General features: G+C 35.1%; 1 protein-coding gene across 1 annotated transcript; it reads left to right on the top strand.

Moving 5' to 3' along the window:
• The first annotated feature begins 1,413 nt into the window (after positions 1-1,413).
• On the top strand, positions 1,414-9,331 carry LOC149892624 (uncharacterized). The gene is made up of 5 exons (XM_090080014.1): positions 1,414-1,485; positions 5,145-8,165; positions 8,422-8,487; positions 8,750-8,806; positions 8,963-9,331. Exons 2-5 carry the CDS (start codon positions 5,174-5,176, stop codon positions 9,280-9,282), a joined length of 3,435 nt encoding a protein of 1,144 aa, XP_089936140.1. The 5' UTR covers positions 1,414-1,485; positions 5,145-5,173; the 3' UTR covers positions 9,283-9,331.
• Positions 9,332-17,980: the final 8,649 nt, after the last annotated feature.

Here is a 17,980-nt window from a genome sequence, read left to right as displayed (position 1 = left end):
CCAACACTTTTATCCGTTTAAGCATTTCGTTTTCGCACGAACAACAATTAAAGCAGCTCGTTGAGCTTAACGACGTTCGTATTTTTTTTCGAAGCCAAAACTTCGGCTATAAGTAGAGTGAAGAGGCACTTCGAAAAACAACAAAGCTGTTCGCAGTCGATAGCAACGAGCGACAACATCTCTGGCGAGTCTGGCATCAAGGTAAACATTTTTTTTTACATTTTCATTTGTTAGTGCCACTTTTGTGTACATTATGTATTCAAAAATTTCTTGCTGACGCTAGATTTTTCGTTTTCAATGAACAACAGTTGCAACCTCTAGTCGTTTGCTAAAACAGCTTGCTAGGACAACCAAATCAATCATATGTTGTGAAAATTTCTTTTTGTTCAACTGACTAAGGAAGATCGAGCGAACGCTTTTTTTTTTTTATAACTTGTTTGTATCATATTGCTATTAAGAAAACAGCGTTGTGTATACTAAACGTGACATAATTGGCAATTATCCGTAACTAAAAATAAGATAGAAATTACAAACTTGATACCATATTTTAATTACTCTAACAAAACTAGACGTCATCGCGTGAGAAAATAAATGTTTATGACACATAACCTATTTTTTTGTTTTTTTTTTTCTTCTCTTTTTTCCTTTTAATCTCCTTTCTTTCGTCCAAAAAGCGTTTTGATTTTTGCCTCGCCACAAGCGATGAAATCGATAAAAAAACCTGCTCGGACATTCTCAATTCTCAACAACAAAAGCAATCAAAGTTCTAGCTCTCGAGCACGTGCGCCAACAGGTTGATGAAACCGTTCAAATATGCTCGATCGCTAGAATTTAAAAAAAAAAAAAGAAGCAAACCAGAAACAAACCAAAATAAAAAAAAAACAAAAACAAAAATGGACATCTTTAGAACGCTTAAATTTTATAAAATATTTTCCTCTGCGTTTTTAACCAGCTAAACTGTCGTAAAGTTTTTTCGGTGCAGTTCATTTAAAAAACTTAGTTTTCAACTTTTAAACGTTTTAGACTTCTCGTTTAAGGCAGTCGAAAGAAATGAGTCGACTTGCTCTCTCTCTCCCTTTTCGGTTTTGTTTTTGTTTACTTGTTTTTGTTTTTTCTTCGTTTGCCTTCGTTTGCCTTTGTTTGCCTTTGTTTGCTTTTGGAAAAGTTGTCGCCATGCGAGACTTAGTTTTTTTTTGGCTCAATTTGTGATTAAGTGAAGTTCTAGTCTTGAAAGTGTGCAAAGTGTGGGCCAATCTGGTGGCTGGAGTGATGACACGTGAATGCTGGAAATTCCAGACTTTGAGCGGATTCAGCGTACATAGAAAGAAAATGTAACATTCACGTGGGTCTCTCCTAAGCTTGCCATTGGTCGGTCTGCTGGCCTTAAGTACCCCCCCCCCCCCCCTCAACGTCACGTTTGCTCAACTTTCTCGGTCTTTGGCGCCCAAAGAAAGCTCGAGGAAGGATAAAAATGGCGAGGTTTCGGTACTGCGTTTTCTGTTTTTCCTATTTGTTTTTGTTTGTTTGTTTGTTTCGTTTGTTTGTTTATTTATTTAATCGTTTTTTTGTTTGTTTCGTTCGTTTGTTTGTTTGTTTCGTTTGCTTCGTTTGTTTTGTGATGTTTTGTTTTCCCTTCTTGATGGCACAAAACAGAAGCAAACAAGACTTTCGGTTATATTCGGTTATATTCGGTTCAATAAAAGTTTGTTGGTTTCTGCACAACAACAACAACAACAACAAAAGTCCCTCTGTCCCTCAAAAGCAGTTTCTCCTCTGTCCTAAAGAAGAGCCTCTTTGTAATCGATCTTGTCTGAATGCAGCTCTCCTTTTGCCTACAGGTTTTTATTCCAACCCTTTTGTTGTTGTTAGTGCCATGTTGTTGTTATTGTTATACTCTGTAAAAGCAGTTGTTGCTGTTGTACTTGTTTGTTGTTTCTAAAGACACTGTTGTTGCTGCTGTTAGCGCTGTTAGTAATCACCCACTTGGCTTGTATTTTTGTTTCTTGTTTTTGTTTTTTGTTTTATTTATAAACACTCTCTGAGTAAGTGATGCTGTTGCTGTTGTTGTTGTTACAGTTGCAATGAGTGTTTGTTAATGTTCCCCCACTTGGCTTGTTTATAATCTATTTTATTTTATCAACACTCTCTGAGTCAGTGATGGTGTTGCTGTTGCTGTTGTCGTTATTATGCTTGCAATGGGAGTTGTTACTGTTCACCCACTTTGCTTGTTTTGTTTTTGTTTCTTTATTTTATCAACACCCTTTGAGCCAGTGATGCTGTTGCTGTTGTTGTTGTTATAGTTGCAATGAGTGTTGTTAATGTTCACCCACTTTGCTTGTGTTTTTGTTTTTGTTTATCAACACCCTTTGTGTCAGTGATGCTGTTGCTGTTGTTCTTATTACAGTTGCAATGAGTGTTTGTTAATGTTCACCAACTTGGCTTGTTTATAATCTATTTTGTTTTATCAACACTCTCTGAGTCAGTGATGCTGATGCTGTTGTTGTTATTGTGCTTGCAATAAGTGTTGTTAATGTTCACCCACTTTGCTTGTTTTGTTTGTGCTTTTGTTTTTCTTTATCAACACCCTTTGAGTCACTGATGCTGTTGCTGTTGGTGTTATTATAGTTGCAATGAGTGTTAATGTTCACCCACTTTGCTTGCTTTATTTGTTTGTTGCTTTTTTTTTTATCAACACCCTGCGAGTTAGTGATGCTGTTGCTGCTTTTGTCATTTTACTTGTATTTATAGTTGTTACTGTTCAGCCACTTTGCTTGTTTTTTAATCTGTTTTATTTTATCACCACACTCTGAGTCAGTGATGATGTTGCTGATGCTGTTGTTGTTATTTTACTTGCAATGATAGCTGTTACTGTTCAGCCACTTTGCTTGTTTTGTTTGTTTGTTTGTTTGTTTTTTTATCAATATCCTCTGAGCAAGTGATGCTGTTGCTGTTGTTGTTGTTATAGTTGCAATGAGTGTTTGTTAATGTTCACAAACTTGGCATGTTTATAATCTATTTTATTTTATCAACACTCTCTGAGTCAGTGATGCTGATGCTGTTGTTGTTATTATGCTTGCAATAAGTGTTGTTAATGTTCACCCACTCTGCTTGTTTTGTTTGTGCCTTTGTTTTTGTTTATCAACACCCTTTGAGTCACTGATGCTGTTGCTGTTGGTGTTATTATAGTTGCAATGAGTGTTAATGTTCACCCACTTTGCTTGCTTTGTTTGTTTGTTGCTTTTTTTTTTATCAACACCCTGCGAGTTAGTGATGCTGTTGCTGCTTTTGTCATTTTACTTGTATTTATAGTTGTTACTGTTCAGCCACTTTGCTTGTTTTTTAATCTGTTTTATTTTATCACCACTCTCTGAGTCAGTGATGATGTTGCTGATGCTGTTGTTGTTATTTTACTTGCAATGATAGCTGTTACTGTTCAGCCACTTTGCTTGTTTTGTTTGTTTGTTTGTTTGTTTTTTTTATCAATATCCTCTGAGCAAGTGATGCTGTTGCTGTTGTTGTTGTTTTAGTTGCAATGAGTGTTTGTTAATGTTCCCCCACTTGGCTTGTACTTCTGTTTTCTGTTTTGTTTTGTTTTTGTTTTTTTTGTTGTTTTTTTTCTCAACACTCTCTGAGTAAGTGATGCTGTTGCTGTAGTCGTTGTTATAGTTGCAATGAGTGTTTGTTAATGTTCACAAACTTGGCATGTTTATAATCTATTTTATTTTATCAACACTCTCTGAGTCAGAGATGCTGATGCTGTTGTTGTTATTATGCTTGCAATAAGTGTTGTTAATGTTCCCCCACTCTGCTTGTTTTGTTTGTGCCTTTGTTTTTGTTTATCAACACCCTTTGAGTCACTGATGCTGTTGCTGTTGGTGTTATTATAGTTGCAATGAGTGTTAATGTTCACCCACTTTGCTTGCTTTGTTTGTTTGTTGCTTTTTTTTTTTATCAACACCCTGCGAGTTAGTGATGCTGTTGCTGCTTTTGTCATTTTACTTGTATTTATAGTTGTTACTGTTTAGCCACTTTGCTTGTTTTTTAATCTGTTTTATTTTATCACCACTCTCTGAGTCAGTGATGATGTTGCTGATGCTGTTGTTGTTATTTTACTTGCAATGATAGCTGTTACTGTTCAGCCACTTTGCTTGTTTTTTTTTGTTTTTGTTTTGTTTGTTTGTTTGTTTGTTTTTTTATATATCCTCTGAGTTAGTGATGCTGTTGCTGATGCTGTTGTTGTTATTATGCTTTCAATGAGAGCTGTTACTGTTCACCCACTTTGTTTGTTTATAATCTGTTTTATTTTATCAACACTCTCTGAGTCAGTGATGCTGATGCTGATGCTGTTGTTGTTATTATGCTTGCAGTGAGAGTTGTTACTGTTCACCCACTTTGCTTGCTTATTGTCTATTTTATTTTGTCAACACTCTCTGAGTCAGTGATGCTGATGCTGATGCTGTTGTTGTTATTATGCTTGCAATGAGAGTTGTTACTGTTCACCCAATTTGCTTGTTTTGTTTTTTTATTTGTTTTTTTGTTTGTTTTTGTTTTGCTTGTTTTTTTTTATCAATACCCTCTGAGTCAGTGATGCTGTTGCTGTTGTTGTTGTTGTTATAGTTGCAATGAGTGTTTGTTAATGTTCCCCCACTTGGCTTGTACTTTTGTTTTCTTTTTTGTTATGTCAACACTCTCTGAGTCAGTGATGCTGATGCTGTTGTTATTATGCTTGCAATGAGAGTTGTTACTGTTGTAGTTATGTCTGTCATTTGTCCTTGTTAGCAAGTTCTATTTGCCCTCTCTTGCCTTTTTTCAACACAGTTTCTTTCTTTGAGTCATATGGTTGCGAGATCCTCTCAAACTCCATCTCTTTATTTATTTGTTTCTTTTCTTTTTCTTTTTTTTTTTCTCATTCTCCTTCTCATAATAGCAATCACTGCTGCCACCATGCATGTAATGCTAGTTGCTCTCATTCTTTTTCATTTGCTAGTGGAAACTTTGTTTCTTCTTGTTGCTCTCTTTTCTTTCTTTTTTTCTCTTTTGCAGAGGATTCGAAAAAACACAGCTCTTCCCTGCAGTTGTAAACATTCCAGGATTGGATGCAGGCAGAAGAAAAAAACTCTCACTGACTGGTTTCCTTTTTTTAGCAAAAACCGTTGCAAACAAACACCTGAACATGTCTTCTTCACAAGAAAACAACTCTGTTGTTGCTTCTTCTCCAAACTCTAAAGCAAAAAAAAAGAAAAGAAAGCAGTCACAAGAACAGAGAGACTTAAAGCTCAAAAACAAAGTCAGGGCCGCATTAGTTGCAGCGTGTGGCTCCGTAAACAGGGTTGTACCTTTCTATGGTACCAAGAAGAGGTACGCTGTTAGCTGTCCGATGCCTTTGTGCAAACATTCGTCCACAAGCATTAAAAGACACTTGACTAAAAAAGATCATTCTTGGACTTTGGATGAAGCTTCCATCTTTTACTCTGCAATGGTCAGGAAGTTTCAGCATGCTCGTCTCGAACGCAAGTCCGGCTGTCCAAAACCTTACCCCTGTTTGCAATGTTGGAAGTATTACGACCGACTGGACATACACTTGAAAGAGACTCATTTCTACGATTCCAAGATGATCAAACAAAAGATTGCAGAGGCAAAGCGATACGACAACGAGAAGCTCTATGTCCCTCAATTTATTCGACCTGCCTTCTTTGGTATTAAGCCAGTAGCTGAACAAGCGTCTGCATCAGGCTCTGCATCCTCTGCTCCTGGGCCTTCCTCCTCTTTTTCTTCTCCGGTTCTTTCCTCTGATCCTCTTTTAAGCTTGCCCTCACCAGTTGCTGGTTCGTCCGAGGCTCCTTCTGCAAACCAATGCACCTCTGTAGAAAACAAAGAGCTGAACACCGAATCCGTCCTTGACTCTGATTTCGATTCCTTAGAGCACTTGGTTTCCAGCTCCTATGTCTTGACCGAAGAAAAGAGACTCTTGTTTCAGCTGGACAAAGATGCTTTTCACTTTTATTACCAGTCAGCAGATGAGCTCTTCAGAGACTTTGAAAAGTGGCTTGTGGTAGCCAACAACAACACTTGGTCACAAGCAAAGATCTACAAAAATGCAGTTGTGGAAATATTGACTTGTTGTGACAGCACGTTGACGCTGCACCCAAACGCCCTCACCAATTCCAATGTTTTGGAGGATAGATACTTCTCCTTGCACTTTAAGAAAATTCAGCTCAATTCCAAGCTGAGTGAACTTGACCAAACAAAAGCCATGTCTTGTCACACGTTGTACAACCGCCTCGTCTCCCTTTGTCTCCTGTTTCGTTTCAGTGAAGCCAGAAACGTCTATTTCGGACTTTCTCATGAGGCCATCCGACGTTTGCGCTGCAAGGTGGATGAGTTGCGAAAAGTGCTGAGGCCCTTTCGTTCTTTGAGGAGGAGCCTTGTGAAAAGAAGAAAAAGCATCAACATCATCAATGTCAGTTTGCTGACCGAATATGGCAAGTCTGCATACGTAAGAGACTTAGTGGAATCGATTAGAAAGGCGTCTCTTCCGCTGACTAGAGACAATGCTGTGTCTCTACGAAACCATCTTCTGCTCTCTGTCACTGTAATTAACAGTTTAAGAAAATCTAACATTGCTCTTTTAAACATTAGAGACTACATGGCTGCTGAGAAGAGTGAGTGTGGATATTGCATTGTGCAAGAGCGCTACAAAACAGCATACAAGTACGGAGCCAAAAACATTCTAGTGCCGAACGACTTGAAAGTGTTGATCGATATTTATTTGCTGAGATACAGAGACCTTCTTGTCAACGACTCTCACTACATGGCTGCAGACACCAAGACTGTTTTGGAGTTGAGCGACTGCTACAGGCCCCTTTTTCCTTCGGTGAGAGCCAACAAAGACGAAGGTGTGACACTAGGTGCAACTAGAGTGCCTGTTTACCAGATGGGTTCCTCTGCTATCACCTCTAGCCTGACGTCCTGCTTCAGAAAAAGCCAAGTAAACATTCCCATGAAGCGTCTTACTCCCACTTGCATTCGCGGTTCGATAGCCACTTACTTTGCCAACAACAGCAAAGAAGATCGCGAGCGGTTTGCTACACTCTACATGAAGCACAGCAGACACACAATGGATAGCTTTTATGTGTCCCAGTGGAACGCTGCAGAGGAGTTGCGCTTTGCCCTGGGCATCGGACAGTCCTTCGGAGTCATAGAGTCTTTGACTGTTGAAAAGTCTGAGAGACCACCAAAGGAGGAGAAGGATGTGATGGACTGGCTCCGAACTAATGCAGAGGAGTACGGTTTTCATGATGTTGAGGACATTTTTGAGGAAGATTCAGACTCCGGTTCTGACTCTGAAGAATGTGCTGCTACTTTCGGTTGTACCACAGTGGTTCCATTTTCTCCAGCTGTAGAAAACAATGCTCCTTTAGAGGACAGCAACGAACATGTTGTAGATTTCTTGTGTGAACCTAGCTCAACTCCTGTTTCGTCTGTTCCTTCTGAACAAACAATCGCTGGTCCAGTTCTTGAACTATCCTCTGCTCTTGCACAACTAGTTCCTAATGAACAAGCTGTTTGTATGGATGTAGATCAGACTCTAGCTGTTCCTGTTGGCACAGCTTGTTCTCCTCTTGCATTAACATTATTTCCTGATGAACCGGATTTTATTGAACACCATGCACAACTTTCTCCAGTTTACTTTAGTGAGCAAGTGGTTGCCAAACCTGTTTCTGCTGCTCCTGCTCAACAAGTTGCTTTCAGTCCTTCAAAAGAGGTCTTTTCTGTTCTGCTGGAAACAGTGTCTAATGTTGCTTCACAGCAAGATAATCTTATGGCTGTCACACGTGTTTTCCATGCTCCTCCTGAAGCTGCTCTTCTTGAACCTGCTCTTCTTGAACCTGCTCTTCTTGAACCTGCTCATAAGCAAGTGGTTGCCAAACCTGTTCATGTTGCTCCTTCTCTGCAAGTTGTTTTTAATCCTTCAAAAGAGGTCTTTTCTGTTCCTCTGGCTCCTAATCTTGTTGCTCGTCAGCAAACGATGGCCAAACCCAGTTTGTTTCTTTCAGCTGTTCCAGTCCAACAGGCTGGTACTGTTCTTGAAAAACAGCCCTCACCTGGTGCTGTTCAATCTGTTGGTAGTCTATTTAGCCAAAGTCTTGCTTGTACATCCAGAGGTAAATTCTTTTTGATTTTTGATTTTTATGCAAATCTCAACACGCTTTCAAAAAATAAAAATGCCCAAATTAACTCCTTGCCCTATTGTTATTGTTAAAGCTGTAAAAAAAAAAAAAAAAAGAAAAACAATAAAAAAAACAAAAAAAAAAACAAAAAAAACAACACAGAAGTGTGTATGTATTTGTTGCAGGACTAATTCTGTGATTGCTTAAATGTTTACACAAGTGAATGATACTAAAACTGATTATGTTTTAGAAGTAAAAGATCCAAGAAGAAAAAAAATCAAGTTGGAAATGCCATCTTTTACTCAAGAACACATCGGTAATGTAAAACCTAATTTATACAAACATATATAAACACAAACCTCTTCTTGCACAATTTCAGATGGTTAACTGTTAATAAAAACTAGCCATCATTGCTAAGTGCACTTTTAGAAAGTTGTGTCTACCCGATTTCTAATGATGAAGTTAGAAACATCACCGTTAGAAATCATGCCACAGCTTGTTATTATCTCTAACACTTAGAAACTGTTGATGGTTTTTTTATGAATTAGAAAAATGAACATGGTTTTATTTTATTTCAGGATCAACTCAGCCAAGAACAAAGGAAAACAAAGCAGAAGTTAGCCAATGCCAATTAGGTAATCTTTCAAAAACCAGTTATTGCTATCAGTGCAAACAATAAGGTCAACAAAAAAAACAAATAAAAAAACAAAATTAATCTTGTCATGCTTCAGAACCAAATGAATATTCGATTTAATCTCTTTGTGTTATGACTTGAGTTTGTAAAATTTTAGATGAAATAGTTGAAAAGCTGAATGCTTGCCCTGGCCACAACGAATGGTTCAACACCAGAAGTTTTCCTCGATGTGCAGCTTTAGTGTTGGCATACATCTTGCAAGACGTGTTTACAGATGTAAGCTCAAGTTGCTCGTACAAAGATTACCTTGGCATCTTGGCAAATCATAGCAGTGACAAGCTCATTCATGTCTTGCAAAAGTACTCCTACCGAAGCCATATTAAAGACAAAATTAAAAACATGAAGCTAAAAATTCAAAAAGAGGGTAGTTTAGAAAAGTTTGTTCAATATGGCAATATAGTGAGACCATTTATGTAGTTTAGAAAAGTTTGTTCAGTTTGGCAATAAAGATGGGCCTTTTGTGTAGTTTGTTTTCTCTATGCTTTTGCAAATATATTTATCTGTTTCGCTAAATACATAATAAACAAGAAGTTCTGTTAAACTGTTCTCACATTTCTTATTTAAAGATAGTTCAAACTTTTTTTATCTTTAAAAAAAAAAAAAAGTCGTTTTGTTATTCTGTTAACACTTTTAATAGAGTTGCATTTAGAATTACTTCTGATGTTTTTAAGAGTTTGTTAAAAAGCAAATTAATATTTTCTGTGATGTTAAACTGCATAAGTGAAATTTAAAAAAGGAAAACTGCTCCAACCATTTTTCGGAAAAAGAAATCAAAAAGTTCCTTATTTTAAAAGATCTAGACATCCATTTCTTCTTCAGCAAAATAGCGAGGCTTTTTTTATGAACTCTTACTCTCTATTTTTTCATATATTTACACAAAGGATTTTATTAAGTTCAATGTAAACATACATAGAAGTATATTATGTTTTTTTTTTTGTTTGTTTTTTTTTATGGTGTCTAACTTTTGTTTCACTTCTATTTTATTTTACGTTTATCTTGTATTTTATCATGCCTTATTGGTTTTTGCGTTTTGTGATGTCAAGCTGCGTAAGCTAAACTTAAAAGAGGAAAACTACGCTAACTTTTCTTTGAAAAAATATTCAAAAAGTACCTTAAAAGAGAAAGCACACGAATTTAAAAAGTTGTATCTTGCCATCCAATTCTTCTTCTGCAAAGTAGTGAGGCTTTTGCTCTCTAATTTATCTCTATTTACGCAAAGGGTTTTATTTCAATGTAAACACGTATAAAAGAATACTTTGTTAAAAATAATGTTAAAGGAGTTGCGTAAAAAAAACGTCTGAATAAACTTTCTTTACAAAAAAAAACAACTAAGAAACAAGCGCGCCTAAGAAAAACCAGATCGCGATTCACTAAGTCAATAGACGAAAGAAACAAACTTTAAAAAGTCTTTCTAGACAACAAATTCTATTTTTGGCAATGCAGTTTTTGTATTTATGCAACCTATCTTTTGTTTCACTTCTACTTTATTTTACGTTTACCTTGTATTTTGTCTTGCCTTTTTGCGTTTTGTGATGTCAAGCTACATAATCTAAACTTAAAAGAGGAAAACTAGGCTAGTAGAATATTATGTTGTTGGTTTTATATGCAGCCTAACTTTAGTTTCATCTATATTTTGTTTTGCGTTTATCTTATATTTTATCTTGTCTTTTTGAGTTTTGTGTTTTGTGATGTCAAGCTACATAAGCTAAACTTTAAAGACCTTTTTTTTGAAAAACTATTCAAAAACTACCTTTAACAAAGTAGCGAGGCTTTTTATGCACTTTTACTCTCTAACATACCTATATTTGCGCAGAGGATTTTATTTAACTCAATGTAAACATACATAGAAAAATATTGTTACCCGTTTATTTTATGCAGCCTAACTTTAGCTTCATCTGTATTTTATTTTACGTTTATCTTATATTTTATTTTGTCTTTTTGAGTTTTGTGCTTTGTGATGTCAAGCTACATAAGCTAATGTTAAAAGAGGAAAACTACGCTAACCTTTTTTTGAAAAACTATTCAAAAACAACCTTTAACAAAGTAGCGAGGCTTTTTATGCACTTTTACTCTCTAACATACCTATATTTGCGCAGAGGATTTTATATAACTCAATGTAAACATACATAGAAAAATATTGTTACCCGTTTATTTCATGCAGCCTAACTTTAGCTTCATCTACATTTTATTTTACGTTTATCTTATATTTTATTTTGTCTTTTTGAGTTTTGTGTTTTGTGATGTCAAGCTACATAAGCTAATGTTAAAAGAGGAAAGCTACGCTAACCTTTCTTTGAAAAACTGTTCAAAAACTACCTTAGACATAATCTAGATTTAAAAGAGGAAGACTACGCTATTTTTGCTTTGAAAAAACTTTCGAAAACCACCTTAATCGATAGAGATAGCACACGATTTTAAAATGTTGTATCTAGTGATCCACTTCTTTTACACCAAAGTAGCGAGGCTTTCTATGCACTTTTACTCTCTAACATAGCTATTTTTGCGCAAACGATTTTATTTATTTCAATTTAAACATGCCTAGTAGATTATTATGTTGTTGGTTTTTTATGCAGCCTAACTTTAGTTTCATCTATATTTTATTTTGCGTTTATCTTATATTTTATCTTGTCTTTTTGAGTTTTATATTTTGTGATGTCAAGCTACATAAGCTAAACTTTAAAGAGGAAATTTACGCTAACCTGTCTTTGAAAAACTATTCAAAAACTACCTTTAACAAAGTAGCGAGGCTTTTTATGCCTTTTTACTCTCTAGCATACCTATATTTGCGCAGAGGGTTTTATTTAATTCAACTTAAACATACCTGTTAGATTATTATGTTGTTGGTTTTTTATGCAGTCTAACTTAAGCTACATCTATTTTTCATTTTACGTTTGTCTTATATTTTATTTTATCTTTTTGTGTTCTGTGATGTCAAGCTACATAAGCTAATGTTAAAAGAGGAAAGCTACGCTAACCTTTCTTTGAAAAACTATTCGAAATCTATTTTTGAGATAATCTAGATTTAAAAGAGGAACACTACGCTAATTTTGCTTTGAAAAAACTCTCGAAAACTACCTTATTCGATAGAGATAGCACACAAGTTTAAAAAAGTGTATCTAGTCATCCACTTCTTCTACAGCAAAGTAGCGAGGCTTTCTATGCACTTTTACTCTCTAACATTATGCATTTTACTCTCTATTTTTGCGCAAAGGGTTTTATTTAATTCAATTTAAACATGCCTAGTAGATATTTTATGTTGTTGGTTTTTTATGCAGCCTAACTTTAGCTACATCTATTTGTCTTATATTTTATTTTATGTTTTTGTGTTCTGTGATGTCAAGCTACATAAGCTAATGTTAAAAGAGGAAAGCTACGCTAACTTTTCTTTGAAAAACTATTCAAAATCTACCTTTGAGATAATCTAGATTTAAAAGAGGAACACTACGCTAATTTTGCTTTGAAAAAACATTCGAAAACTACCTTATATTTTATCTTGCCTTTGTTAGTTTTGTGTTTTATTATGTCAAGCTTCATAATCTAATCTTAAAAGAGGAAAACTGCGCTAACTTTCCATTGAAAAAGTACTCAAAAAGGACCTAAATCGATATAGATAGCTCACGATTTTAAAAAGTTGCATATAGTCATCTTCTTCAGCAAAGTATCGAGGCTTTTTATGGATTTTTACTGTCTAACTTTCCCATATTTGCGCAAAGGAATTTATTTAGTTCAACTTAAACATGCCTAGTAGATAATTATGTTGTTTGTTTATTATGCAGTGTAAACTTTGTTTCATCTATATTTTACGTTTATCTTATATTTTATTTTGTCTTTTTGAGCTTTGTGTTTTGTGATGTCAAGCTACATAATCTAAACATAAAAGAGGAAAACTACGCTAACCTTTCTTTGAAAAACTATTCAAAATCTACCTTTAACAAAGTTGCGAGGCTTTTAATGCTTTTTTACTAACATACCTATATTTGCGCAAAGGATTTTATATAATTCAATTTAAACATGCCTAGTAGATTATTATGTTGTTAGTTTTTTATGCAGCTTATCTTTAGTTTCATTTATATTATGTTTTAGGTTTATCTTATATTTTATCTTATCTTTTTGAGTTTTGTGTTTTGTGATGCCAAGAATTTTAAGCTAAACTTAAAAGAGGAATGCTACGCTAACCTTTCTTTGAAAATCTATTCATAAACTACCCTAGACAAAAGCTAGATTTAAAAGAGGAAAACTACGCTATTTTTGCTTTGAAAAAACTTTCGAAAACCACCTTAATCGATAGAGATAGCACACAATTTTAAAAAGTTGCATATAGTCATCCACTTCTTCTGCAGCAAAGTAGCGATGCTTTTTATGCACTTTTTCTCACTAGTTTGCTTATATTTACGCAAAGGAATTCATTTAATTCAATCCAAGCATATATAGAAGATTATTATGCTATGATTTTTTTTTTCTTTTATGCAGCCTAACAATTATTTCACCTATATTTTATTTTACGATTAACTTTTATCTTACTTTTCTTTTTGAGTTTTGTGTTTTGTGATATCAAGCTACATAAACTAAACTTTAAAGAGGAAAACTACGCTAACCTTTCTTTGAAAAACTATTCAAAAACTACCTTTAACAAAGTAGCGAGGCTTTTTCTCTCTAACATACCTATATTTGCGCATAGGATTTTATTTAATTTAATGTAAACATACCTAGTAGATTATTATGTTGTTGGTTTTTTATGCAGTCTAACTTTAGCTTCATCTGTATTTTATTTCACGTTTATCTTATATTTTATTTTGTCTTTTTGAGCTTTGTGTTTTGTGATGTCAAGCTACATAAGCTAAACTTAAAAGAGGAAAGCTACGCTAACCTTTCTTTGAAAAACTATTCAAAATCTACCTTTGAGATAATCTAAATTTAAAAGAGGAACACTGCGCTATTTTTGCTTTGAAAAAACTTTCGAAAACTACCTTATTCGATAGAGACAGCACACAAATTTAAAAGTTTGTATCTAGTCATCCACTTCTTCTACAGCAATGATCTCCTCTTTTTTATGCACTTTTACTCTCTAACATACCTATATTTGCGCAAAGGATTTTATTTAACTCAATGTAAATATACATAGAAGAGTATGTACCCGTTTATTTTATGCAGCCTAACTTTAATTTCATCTATATTTTATATTGCGTTTACCTTATATTTGTCTTGCCTTTGTTAGTTTTGTGTTTTTGTTATGTCAAGCTTCATGATCCAATCTTAAAAGAGGAAAACTGCGCTAACTTCTCATTGAAAAAGTACTCAAAAAGGACCTAAAATCGATATAGATAGCTCACGATTTTAAAAGTGCATATAGTCATCTTCTTCTTCAGCAAAGTATCGAGGCTTTTTATGACTTTTAATCTCTTATTTACCCAAATTTGCGCAAGGACTTTACTTAATTCAACTTAAAACATGTCTAGTAGATTATTAAGTTGTTTGTTTTTTATGCAGCCTAACTTTAGTTTCATTTATATTTTATTTTACGTTTATCTGATATTTTATCTTGTCTTTTTGTGTGTTGTTTTGTCAAGCTACATAAGCTAAACTTAAAAGTGGAAAACTACGCTAACCTTTCTTTGAAAATCTATTCAAAAACTGCCTTAGACATAAGGTAGATTTAAAAGAGGAAGACTGCGCTATTTTTGCTTTAAAAAAACTTTCGAAAAATACCTTAATCCATCGAGGTAGTACACGAATTTACAAAGTTGTAATCTAGTCATCCACTTCTTCTATAGCAAAGTAGCGAGGCTTTTTATGCACTTTTGAGTTCTAATTTATCTCTGTTTACGCAAATGGTTTTTGTTTATTCTGTGTAATGATATACAAAAGAGTATTTTGTTAAAGATTATGCTGCAGGAGCTGCGTAAAAAACTCTGGTGACCTTTCCTTAAGAAAAAAGCAACTGAGAGCATGTGCGCTTTAGAAAATCAAATCGCGATTCACCAAATTAAAAGACGAAAAGAACGAACTTTAAAAGCTCTTACTAGACGTTTGTGTTTATGATAGGCAATGCAGTTTTAGATTTTATGCAGCCTAACATTGTTTCATCTATATCTTATTTTACGTTTATCTTATACTTTATCTTGCCTTTTTGAGTTTAGTATTTTGTGTTGTCATGCTAAATAAGCTAAACTTTGCTAATTTTTATTTGAAAAAATATTCAAAAACTACCTGAATTATAAAGCTAGATCTTAAAGGAGGAAAACTACGCTAACTTTTCTTTAAAAAAATATTTAAAAACTACCTTAACATATGCTATATCCAAAAGAGGAAAACTATGCTAACTTTTCTTTGAAAAAATACTCAAAAACTACCTTAAACATAAGCTAGATCTAAAAGAGGGAAAACTACGCTAACTTTTCTTTGAAAAAATACTCAAAACTACCTTAAACATAAGCTAGATCTAAAAGAGGAAACCTACGCTAACTTTTCTTTGAAAAAATATTCGAAAACTACCTTTAAACATGATTTAGATTTAATAGATGAAACTACGCTAACATTTCTTTGAAAAAACATTCAAAAACTACCTTTAAACATGATTTAAATTTAAAAAAGGAAAACTACGCTAACATTTCTTTGAAAAATATTCAAAAAGTACCTTAATCGAAAGAGATAGCACGCGAAATTAAAAAGTTGCATCTAGTCATCCGTTTCTTTCTTCATCAAAAGTAGCGAGGCGGTTTATGCACTTTTTATTCTCTAATTTATCTCTATTTACGCAAATGGCTTTTGTTTATTTCAATGTAAAACTTTTCAAAAGAGTATTTTGTTAAAGATTATGCTGCAGGAGCTGTGTAAGATAACTCTGGTGACCTTTCTTTAAGAAAAAGCAACTAAAGTAGATGTGAGCCTAAGAGAATCCAAATTGCGATTCACTAAATTAAAAGACATATACAACAAACTTTAAAAGTGAAACTATTTTTACAAGCGTATTTGGTAAAGATGAAATGTTCTTATGACATTTTAACGTTACGAAAAGGATTTTCTTCAGTTCAAATATTTATTACAATTTAAAGTGTTAAATAATTTACAGAAACGGCCTAAAACGCCTGTTGTATTATTTAAACGAACAAAATAGATAAAAAAAAAAGAAAAAACTATCATTAAAAAAAAAAAAGAAAAAAAGAAAAGAAATAGAAGTTGAGGAAAAATAAAAATAAGAACTTCTAACAAAGAGCTCTTCTTTTTAATTTTCAGATTTTAGATGCTTAATTCCTTGAATGAAAAGTTGAACTGATGACCCACTACTAAGGTTGTTCCTAGCTTCCGTTCTCAAACTAGGCCATTCTGAGAGGCTGTTTGATTAAGTACCGTTGATAGTAGTATCGCACGTAAGAGACTTCTAAAACTCTGATTATTAATTCCTTGAATGAAGAGATGACTTCATACTCACTAACGAGGTTGTTCTTAGCCATCCGTTCTTAAACTAAGCAAAACAGTGAAGTTGTTTGATTAAGTATCACAGTTTGCTGATTGCACATGCACCATTGCCGAAACTGTGATGCTTGGTTCCTTGATTGGATTGAAGAAGCTCATCACCATGCTTTTTACAAGCTGTCCGTTGTTATGTTTTGCAATTCAGTGGTTCTGTTTTGCAATTCATTTTCTGTTTGTTTAAGTATCATCGATGGTGGTGTCGTGCATGCAAACTTTCCGAAACTCTGATGCTTGTTTTTCTTGAATGGAGAGATGAGCTTATACTTTAGGTGACTTTTAAAACTGCAGTAATTAGTGCCTCGAATGGAAAAACGAACTCATTCTTTACAGACCAAGGTTGTTCCTGGCCATCCGTTAACATACTAGGCAACAGTACAGCGAAGCTGTTTGTTTTACAGCTTTTGTCGTTTCGAGAAATCCACTACATTAAGCATTCGATGGTGATACACGACTGATGGCCAGGTTCTGATTTTCGAGATGAAAAAGAAGAGTCGCATCCGACCACCGGTCGGCTTTCGACGCAAAACAGCTGTACACACTCGTCCAACGTCCAGTGACTAACTGTGCAACGAGAAAGTTAGCTTTATTTGTCGTGCAGATTGTCCGCTTTGACGTAAAATGCTAGAAAATTTGCTGAACGCTCGGTTTGCGCCGCCCAAGAGTCATTCTGTTTCTGCGTTGCCAGCGTCTGTCGGCTAAATACAACTGTAGACTCCGCGCAAGCTTTTTCACCGCAAAAGTTGTACAGAGCCACACCGAAGGCTAAAATCGACTTTAAGGTCGAAGGTTAAAATCGACCCTAGAGCTTTGAAAACGACGTCACGAAATTTTCAAGTACATCATCGAAGAAAATTACGGCGGCCAGATGCGACTCTTAGTACTAACTCTTCTAATCTTAGTACGTTAAGCATTCCAGTCGAGAGATCAGACGTTTTTTCGTCACCTAAGAGACCGGCCGATCCGTTTGCGACGCTGCGGAAAGAAAGAAGATGGCAAACCACAGGGTTGTTACCGTAACAAACCTCCGTGAGTACCTCCATCTCGAATGGCTTTTGGGGAAACGTTCGTTTTAAACTCAAAGGGATGGTTGTTAAAGCTCACAAAAGCCTGGTTAACGATTTTCTAACGGCAGAGACCGTGTTTACAATGGATGCAGGCCGTTTGCCCGAGCCCAAAGCGCAAGACCTTTCGGAGAACTCCTCTAGGTCGATGCAACGAAACTACTAGACGCGTGCACCTAGCGGCACGTTACAACCGAAGGACGCCCCTCGTGGACACTATACGAACGCAATTTTTCATTGTCCCCAGGCTTCCAAACCGTAACCTCATCCCCCTCCAATCCTAACCCCGTAATTCTCTTACTCCTTCCCCCCCCCCCCCCCCCCACCCCTACCCCTCTTAAAAAAAAAAAAAAAAAAGATAAAGAAAAAAAGAAAAAAGTTTCCTTCCTCTCTTTTTTTCTAGCTTTTAGCCGGCCCTCCGCTAGAAGGGAATAGGGAGTAACGAAGGTTTGACATCAAAGTAGCGTTTCGTATAAGATTTGCTTGGCAAAATTTGACAATTTTTATAAAAGCCAAGCACTAGTTCAAACTGGAGATAATAAAACGAAATCGAATGATCTCACTTCTCAAACCACTGAGCT

The sequence above is a fragment of the Hydra viridissima genome, unplaced genomic scaffold, assembly GCF_058129835.1.
Source record: "Hydra viridissima isolate aposymbiotic clone 2 unplaced genomic scaffold, HvirCarnegie_v1 scaffold_2, whole genome shotgun sequence".
In the NCBI taxonomy this organism is placed as follows: domain Eukaryota; kingdom Metazoa; phylum Cnidaria; class Hydrozoa; order Anthoathecata; family Hydridae; genus Hydra; species Hydra viridissima.
The sequence above is the reverse complement of the archived record's forward strand: the minus strand, read 5'-3'. Positions and strand labels throughout refer to the sequence as shown.